Genomic DNA, 9,568 nt, shown 5'->3' with positions numbered 1-9,568 from the left:
CGGCTTCACTTCGCTGGTTTCAATGGCCGAGGGGGAGGCTAGAGATCGACAAGGAATCAGTCTATTTCACTCAGTGCGATGTATACAACGTGATCCAAGCACTTCAAACCAGTATCCAATTTAGTGTAGAAAACATGCGTTTATGAGATTCAATTTGTCAATCACTCATCTCACTCTTTCCCAGTCCAGACGACGAATTCCACTCTTCAAAACTGCCCTCGGATCCCACAAGCAACACTCCGCTTCTTTCACCATGGTCCTTCAGCTGCAACACTCCACAAACATTTCCCAACAGGAGAGAACCACACCAGATCGCCGGGGGAAGACAAAGAAACAACCACACAACGCGGAGGGAGAACACACAGCCTTCTCTTTCTCTTGTGTTTTATCCTCTCCAAACACTGGCGCCACCTCAATCAGGCACTCAAAGTGAAGTCCCCGCACCTGTTGCCAATCTGCCATTTAGTTGTCATGACGACAGACACACACACAAGCCCGGGGACAGTGTTACACTAAAAGTGTCCCGGCGGGAACACTTCTCTGATGGGATTAGTCACCCCGTGACATATACATACTTATAGACTAAGTATGAGGCTCTATGAGCCATTTAGAAGTCCATATCTCAGTCAAAGGGTCTTCAAAAAGTTTTAAACTAAACTTATATACTCCCTGTGATGTTAAATCAGCCATACAGTGGTTCCTTTTTGAACCACTGAACTTGGTTTTGGGCCAAATAGACCTTAAACTCTCTCTTTTCCAGAACATAGTCCAACGCCGTGGCACAACGAGCACACTCAGGCCCTTAAAGGGATAGTTCACTTTGAAATTAAATTTTGATATGTTTTAGCTTACCTGAAGTGCATCCAAGATGTAGGTGTCTTTGTCTCCACAGTAGTTTCAATTTTGATATTTTTAGGTCAAACCGTTGTTGTCTGTCAGTCATATAATGGAGGTCTATGGGTACAGACTCCAAGAGCATGCACTGAGACGTCCAAATTAAACAATTCCCCATCGTTAGTGCACATTGATGGCCTAAGACACGAAACGAGCGGTTTGTGTGAGAAAACGAACAGTATTTATATAGTTTTAATCTATTTCAAGCAACCACGTCCTAGTGATCTGTTTACTTAGTCTGCGCAAGCGCCGTAGGGCGCCGGAATGCTCCGGAAGTGCTCTCTCGCGCATGTACGTCACTCATTGTGTACACAGAGATTTCTGCAGTATTACCTTTCACTGAGAACATCTAAAGTTATTTAGACGGAAAAGAAATCGCAATGGAAGACGATTTTGAGACATCAACAGACAACATTGAATTTTTTTCACAACCGTATTTATTTGAACCAGAATATACAGATCAAGAACTAAGAGCAATAGAGGAAGCATCCGCTGCAGCAGCAGGTCTTCAAGCCTCAGAGAGACAGAGATCGCTGCAAAATTGGTGGTGTTCTTGTAACAAGTGTTGTGAGATGCCAACAGAAGTGGAGAGCATATGTTGTAACGAATGGAACATAGCAATGCCTAAACTACAAGACGACGACGACATTGACAGTATTCCATCATACACCTGCCTGACTGAAGATCCTGAGTTTTCTCCGCTTTTGAGCCGTAGTGTTTTGCACGTTGTGTTCAGTTTGCCACGTATAAACTGGAGGCGACGTCCAAAGCCAGAGGGACCTAATGGCACGCTGTCAATAGAGTGAGTATTGTGTTGTATTTGTATTATTATTGCAATGATTATAGAGTGCATTATAAACCAATTATTATTATCAATTTCTCAATTATATTTCAGACAGTGCAGATTGGTTGCGTATCGTGTGGTTTTGGAGTGGATGCTGAAGGGGGAACATCTGGGCAGAAGAAAAAGAAAAGTTTTACCCTCTTGTGTGGTGAAAGCCGTCCGTGATAAATATCCGTCCCCCTCCGGACGTTATGTTGGCTTCACAGAGGCAGAAAATGCATTTGCAATGTTGTAGAATATTGTATTGTACATTTGTCACAACGTTCTATAGATATATTTTTTACTTGTAATGTAAGGTTTTTCCAAATTTTACCGGAATGACCATTTATCATTAATATATTTGCAAACAAGGACTTTCTGAAAGTGCTGCCTGTTGTCATTATAATGTAAACTAAAATAAAAAAACACTACATTTGTATTTTAACTTGCACCAATAAACAATCTGTATTAACAATGGATTCATATTTATATATAGATTGAGAAAAAAAAAGAGTAATGACACTTTACATAAAAGCAAGCATTCAAAGTTTAATTTTCTTTAGATGCACATTCACAAATGAACATTATATTGCAGCAATAAGGGTGAAAAACAAAAGTATATTTGCAAATCCAATAGGAAAAAAAAGCTTAATAAATACAACAAAAGCGGTATAATTTTCAATAGATAACATTCAAAAAAATCTCAATTAAAGAATTTAGCATGTACAATTTGGTAAATACACATCATTCAGTCACTGACCAGACAAATTAACGCTACTGTACAAGGCAACATCAAGTATCACACACACACACCATTAAAGAAAACCTACATGAAAAGTGTAATGTATTACCATTCATTTGTAAAGATAACTTACACTGTTGTCACTTTGTAAAAAACTATTTTGAGAATCGTGACAAATGCTTTGAAACAGTGTCTTCCTTTGACGGTTTTAACTGTTGCGCTATGTTCTTTGGGAGAGGTTGTATTTCCAAGTGTGAAGAAGAGTCCTTGTAAACAATACTGCTGTCCATGCGCCTCTGAAGTACGCGACGTACGAGTTTTACTCTGAAATTTTGAGATGTGGACTCATAAAGCTTTCTGGCCACCCACTGTTTGGAGTGTTTTGGGAACACTACATTGAACCTTGGTGTACCTTTAAAGTGAATAAATTAATTAAAGTAATGCTATTTTTTTTTTTTTTTACTGCATTATGACATTATAGTCACATATATATTGTAAGTCAAACTTACCAGTTTTGGTACTGGCCTGATGTCTATTGACGTTCTCGTTGTGGTCAAGCACTGCCAACTGGGTTCGTGCGAGCATTGAAGTGTAATGGAAGTGTATTCTTTTGGGGCAGTACTTCAGGAGCAGTGAATGGAACACTTCCAGCTTACCTTTATTAAAAATTATTTAAAAAAATGTATTAAGTAAATATTGTTAGTCTATACATAAACATACCTTGTACATATGCAAACTTACCAGTATGCTTGAAAAGTGCCATCTGCCTGAGGTCCTTCAGAAGACCCTTGTCTAAGACCAGGTTCTCCAAGGTAATGAATGCCCTGGAAGTTGGGTCGATCCATTTTTTTTTTCTTTGCTCCTCTGAGCTAAGCTCACTATGCATACATTTTTGTGGTTCTCCGTCTTCGATCCATGAATGAACACCACAAATGTGGTACAGAAGTGACTTCCACCTTTTTATTAGCTCCTGCCAAAATGAATAAAAAAATAAATAAATGTCTTCTACAGTGTATTATATTAAAACAAGTTACAGAAACAGAAGACTTACATCCGGGTCATCCCTACAAGATGAACATGTAAACCATAGATGATTGCCAATACTTTTAATCCATGGCTGAAGTGCTCTGTTGTCTTTATATCTGGACAGTGAAGCCAGTTTCTTGATCATTCCTATAACAAAATAAAACATTGTTCATCCTCATCCAAAATGTTTTGTTCAACATCACAGTCATTATAATAATAATAATATAATAACTTTTATTTATAAAGCACAAATAAACACTACTTCCGCAGACCAATGTGCTGTACAGAGACAACTGCAGATAACAATAAAGAGAACATGACGAATTAAAATACCTATACAGCACCAGGACAGTTTCCTCAACTATTATTTGCATATGCCAGCTCAAATAAAAATGTCTTTAGCCTCACTTTAAAAACGCCAAGGGTGGGTGCAGCTCTGATTTCAACAGGGAGGCTATTCCACAGTTTAGGAGCAGCAATGGAGAATGCTCAGTCTCCTCTGGTCTTAAGGTCTTATCTGGTCTTATCTGTATCTGACTTTTTGGTACAGTTGAATGCTGTGTTTTTCTATTACTACATAACAGTATAAAATTTTACATAATAGATTGCAGTAAGCATTGATTTAAAAAACATACCTTTAGCCACATGCCATACATCAAACTCGTGATGAATGTGTTGATGTTCAACTCGCATTATCTTGCGAATTGATGGGGATCTGTCGGTTGTCAACACACTTACGTCTATGTTCTCATCTATGATTTTGTTTAGTGCTCTCCGTAAACCAGTTGACTCCATTGCTACAGAGCTTGATGATTCCGTAACCTGTAATAAAAAATAAAAACAGTGGTTTATACTTGATAAATTAATTCTAAAATAAAAATAAACATATTTCACTATTGTCATGGAAATAAACATACTTGCACCAGTTCAAAGTGTACCACTTTTTCTGTAATGTCATCCATCAAGCTGTATGTAGTGTATTTGGCTGAATATCCAGGACTGTTTTGAGACATAAAAGAAATTACACTGTCAAAGTTAAAGGTGCTATCAGCGATCCCGGTTGGCCTAACCTCTTGTTGATATTTGAAATTATTATCAAACAAATGGAGGCTAGCTAGCCCTTCCCTCCTCCTCATCCATGCAATAACACCCCGAACCCATCCTCACATCATTCTAGTCGGTGATTGGCTGGAACAGTCTGTTATGTTTCCTGCTTAGGGTCGAAATGTTTGTTGCTCAGTTTGTTTGAGCTGCTTTTGTGGAGACTAGACTGTCTGCATAGACCTCGTTTCTCTACAGTGTGTTCAGGGGACAGGCAGCTAGCAGATAGTGAGATGTTTGCGGTAGGTGAAAAATAAATATTTTGGCCAAAAAGACGCGTGACATCACTGATAGCACCTTTAATTGTAACTAAAAAAACTGCATAACATCACATAAAAAATGACCACTAACATCTAAAAGTACCTGTCTGATCTCCCATCTCCTGATAAATGAATTTCCATGTTCTCTGTGCTTCCTGATTTCAAAGTATCCAGTATGGCCCTCTGTTGTTCTTTGAATACGTCATCAATTGCAGGAATCAGGTATGAAGCTTGTATTGAATTAAAAGTTGTTTTGTGTGGTACCTGAAGGTTAAGCACACCAGCCCATTCGGAGATGTCTGCATATGTGGACCCAGTAAACACAGTACTTGCTGAAACTAAAAGGTTGTTTGATGGCATTCCACGCACATCAGAACAAGATTTCCAGTGTCCTTTATGTCCTTGTTCGCACTGCCAAATAACACCGATTAGGCTCCCTATTGATGTGATATTTTTATCAAAGATCAATGAACCACAGTGTTGACATCTTTTAAATTGTTGCATCAAAGCTGATTCATTAACAATCCATTTGCGTTCTTGCCATGTCTGTTCCTCCTCTTCATCTGTCGTAGTGGTTGTACTGGAGGCAGATGTGGAACTGGGTGGAACAAAACTTACATCCTTCTTTTCAGATGGTGGATCTAATGAAAGCATGCTGATATTTAGGTCATCAGGCTCGCTATAAACAGCATATGGTTCCTCCTACAAGACAAAAGCAATAGTTTTATAAGTTATATTTTTTATTATACGTTTGAAAACAATTTATACAATTTAACATTACAAACAACTTTATTTGATTTACAGGTGATAGTGTTACCAGGAGACGGAACCATTTTTTTGCTGACATGTAAAATTAAGAAAGAGTCTCATACTTACAAGTTGGCTCCTTACAGCTGGAATGGCATAATAAGTCCCAGATGTTGATGGAAATGTGTGTTTTTCAGACGACTGTGGACTTGTTAGTTTTAACAGCAAATGCTTGTTTGATCTATCTTCTTGTCCAGTGCATGTTTCAGCAACACTTTTCATTGCCTTCTGAGGTGTTGATTGTGGAACATCTTTTAGTTCGAAGTATGGACCAAGGCACTCAGTTTCTTGATCTTCATCTGACTCGTGTTCTGTTGGCTGGTATGGTTCCTGTATGCTTTCCTAAAAAAAAAAAAATTCTTGTCATTATAAAGTAAATACTAAGTACGTAGAGCTACACGAACATGAATTCACACAGAGTATTATTATTATTATTAGCTTTGACTGCACCCTTATGAGTAGTAACGTTACACATTGGTTTTACTACAGTACATATCTCTCTCATGTAAAACCATTCCTACCAAATGTTGTCCATATACAAAAGTAGTAGTTGTAGAAATTCAAGTAACCCCCCCCAAAAATTTGTTTTACCAACTTACATCAAAAATACACTTTATTGTTCATTTCATTTAATGCCAGCTTTACAAATATAAAGGACACATACAAAGACGTTGTTCACATACCTCCGTTGGATGCAAAAACACCACAGGCACAGGCACAGCTGATGATTTCAGTATTATGCGTTCTTCTCCTTGTATGATAAAATCATCCGGTGAAAAATGATCGCTGCAGACCCTCCACACCTTTACTAAGTTGATGGGTGTGTCGATATCCAGCCGAAGAGCAATCAACCATAGTTTCAAGATAGAAGGCGTATGGATTGGGAATGTGTGAAAACTCAACACTCCCGGATGAGTTCGCGCGAGTTTACGTAAATTTGTTCTTTTACTTCGGTTTAAACATCCCGGATAAGCGCAAACTAAAACCATTTTCAATTGCCCGTCCTACCTGCAATCTCCGTTCTCCGTGTCTACCTTTTACAGTCTATGGTGTGTACACAATGAGTGACGTACATGCGCGAGAGAGCACTTCCGGAGCATTCCGGCGCTCTACGGCGCTTGCGCAGACTAAGTAAACAGATCACTAGGATGTGGTTGCTTGAAATAGATTAAAACTATATAAATACTGTTCGTTTTCTCACACAAACCGCTCGTTTCGTGTCTTAGGCCATCAATGTGCACTAACGATGGGGAATTGTTTAATTTGGACGTCTCTGTGCATGCTCTTGGAGTCTGTACCCATAGACCTCCATTATATGACTGACAGACATCAACGGTTTGACCTAAAAATATCAAAATTGAAACTACTGTGGAGACAAAGACACCTACATCTTGGATGCACTTCAGGTAAGCTAAAACATATCAAAATTTAATTTCAAAGTGAACTATCCCTTTAAGAGAGCAGCCAGAAAAATGGAGCGCAACTGGAAGAAAACAAAACTAGAGGTGTTTCGGATTTCATGGAAGGAGAGCTCGATTGCTTACAGAGAGGCTGCTAGATCTGCTTATTTTCCAACCCTATTAGAAGAAAATAAACATAATCTTAGGTATTTATTTGAAACAGTGGCTAAACTAACGAAAAAGAAAGCTTCAAGCCCAGAAGTTTCCAAGCAACACAGCAGTAATGACTTTATGAACTTCTTCACTTATAAGATTGATAATATCAGGGACAAAATTATAACTATGCAACCGTCTAATACAGTATTGCATCAGGAAGTGCATTGTAGTCTCCCTGAGGGAAAATTTGATTCATTCATTGCTATAGGAGAGGAAGAATTTTGCAAACTCGTCAAATCATCTAAATCGACAACGTGTATGTTAGACCCTATACCGACTAAGCTGCTGAAAGAGATGTTTCCAGATGTCATAGATCCTCTTCTTAATATCATTAATTCATCTTTGTCTCTAGGATACGTACCAAAAACCTTTAAGCTAGCTATGATTAAACCGCTTGTTAAAAAAACGCAACTTGATCCTACAAAACTAGTCAATTACAGGCCGATCTCCAATCTGCCTTTTCTGTCAAAGATATTAGAAAAAGCAGTATCCTCACAACTGTGTTCTTTTCTTAAAAGAAAAGATATCTGCGCAGATTTTCAGTCCGGATTTAGACCGTACCATAGTACCGAGACAGCTCTCGTTAGAGTCACAAATGATTTGCTCTTATCATCCGATCGTGGTTGTATCTCTCTATTAGTATTACTTGATCTTAGTGCTGCATTTGACACCATTGACCACAACATCCTCTTAAATAGACTCGAACATTATGTTGGCATTAGTGGAATTGCACTAGTATGGTTTAAATCATACTTATCTGACCGTTATCAGTTTTTAGCAGTAAATGAAGAGATGTCTTATCAATCACAAGTTCAGTATGGCTTACCACAAGGCTCAGTACTAGGACCGCTGCTGTTCACTCTGTACATGCTACTGTGATAGATGGAAATAATGTGTTTTACTAGTAAGTCATAGCAAGCATTTGAGTAAGCAGTAGAGTAACAATAGATGGGTTCATATTAAGGTAATTTTGCCATTCTAATAGTTTAATGGTATATCATATATTATGGTTAGAGTTGTTATTGTTAGTTGCAGCAGTTATCGTACAGTACTTTTCTTATTTCTTATTTTTCATGTGCAAAATGTCATTCTAACAGCAGCAGTAAGAGTGAATAATAGTGTTGTAGTTACTGGAGAGCTCCAGCAGGGGGGGGGGGGGGGGGGGCGTTTGATCTATGTTACGGTGCACCTCGCTTCCTCCCTTCAGTCATTACACACATGATCTGAGGAAAGTTTGTCTGTGCATCTTTCATTCAATTTTCCCCCTTTTCAGGTATGAATCTTTTATAACATGGGTTATTGTTTACCAGGGTATTATGTGAATGTGTACATGTGTCGAGGAGAGTGTTTTTAGCACAGTTAGTCGAACATTGTGAAGTTAGTAGGGGTGCAACGGATCATCATTGATCCGTGATCCGTTCGGATCAATATCTTCGGTTCGGCACACACGTGATCCGCGGATTGATTTGTAAAAAAAAAAAAAAAGTTTTGTGCATGTTCAGTCCACACACACATCATGGCGAGCGGAGGAACGGAGGAGCTTGAACGCCCCGCGTCATTTAAATCCCCTGTATGGGAGCATTTTGGCTTCCCTGTCAAATACAATGATGAAGGAAAGAGGTTAGTGGATAAAACCGTGACGGGGTGTAGGCACTGTGGCACAAGAAAGCCATATGACAGTGGAAACACATCTAGCATGGCCACGCATTTGAAGCGACATCACCCCGGTGTTTCACTGACGGGAGTGAAAACGAAGGCTGCACAACAACCGCTTATCACCGCGGCATTAAAGCAGCCCCTTGTTGCACAATCAGACCGGGCTAAAGCCATCACAAACGCTATCGGTGTGTTTATAGCTGCAGATATGAGGCCATATTCGGTTGTGCAAATGGCTTTAAACACATGCTGAAAGTGCTTGAGCCGCGTTACAACATCCCGTCGCGCACCCACTTCAGCGAAAAGATTGTGCCAGATCTTTATGAGCAGGAAAATAAAAAAGTTGTGGATGAACTATCCCGAGCATCCTCTGTTGCGCTCACGACAGACGGGTGGACGTCCAGGGGAACGGAGAGCTATGTGACGATAACCGCTCACTTCATCACAGCTGACTGGGAGATGAGAAGTCCGGTGCTGCAGACACGCCCCCTCTACGAGAGTCACACAGGCACTCATCTTGCGCAGGTACTGACACAAGCAGTGGATGAATGGAAGATAAAGAGGCCCAGTATATCCCAGTCACAACTGATAATGCCAAAAATCAAATAAATGCAGTGAATGAGGCAGGAATGGGCCCACAGAT

General features: G+C 39.4%; 1 protein-coding gene across 2 annotated transcripts; it reads right to left on the bottom strand.

Moving 5' to 3' along the window:
* Nucleotides 1-2,317: 2,317 nt before the first annotated feature.
* Nucleotides 2,318-5,999, bottom strand: LOC307010681 (uncharacterized protein). 2 transcript variants are annotated; one of them, XM_079635567.1, is made up of 8 exons: nucleotides 5,723-5,999; nucleotides 5,111-5,548; nucleotides 4,403-4,484; nucleotides 4,121-4,307; nucleotides 3,511-3,632; nucleotides 3,201-3,429; nucleotides 2,969-3,115; nucleotides 2,318-2,871 (listed from the first exon to the last, which is right to left on the bottom strand). In XM_079635567.1, the coding sequence occupies exons 2-8, from the start codon at nucleotides 5,149-5,151 to the stop codon at nucleotides 2,615-2,617; spliced, it is 1,065 nt and encodes a 354-aa protein (XP_079491693.1). In that variant the 5' UTR covers nucleotides 5,152-5,548; nucleotides 5,723-5,999; the 3' UTR covers nucleotides 2,318-2,614. The 2 variants fall into 2 exon arrangements, with proteins under 2 accessions (XP_079491693.1, XP_079491692.1); XM_079635566.1 differs by having other exon boundaries at nucleotides 4,403-5,548.
* Nucleotides 6,000-9,568: the final 3,569 nt, after the last annotated feature.

Source organism: Phoxinus phoxinus, assembly GCF_949152265.1.
Source record: "Phoxinus phoxinus genome assembly, chromosome: 14".
In the NCBI taxonomy this organism is placed as follows: domain Eukaryota; kingdom Metazoa; phylum Chordata; class Actinopteri; order Cypriniformes; family Leuciscidae; genus Phoxinus; species Phoxinus phoxinus.
The sequence above is the reverse complement of the archived record's forward strand: the minus strand, read 5'-3'. Positions and strand labels throughout refer to the sequence as shown.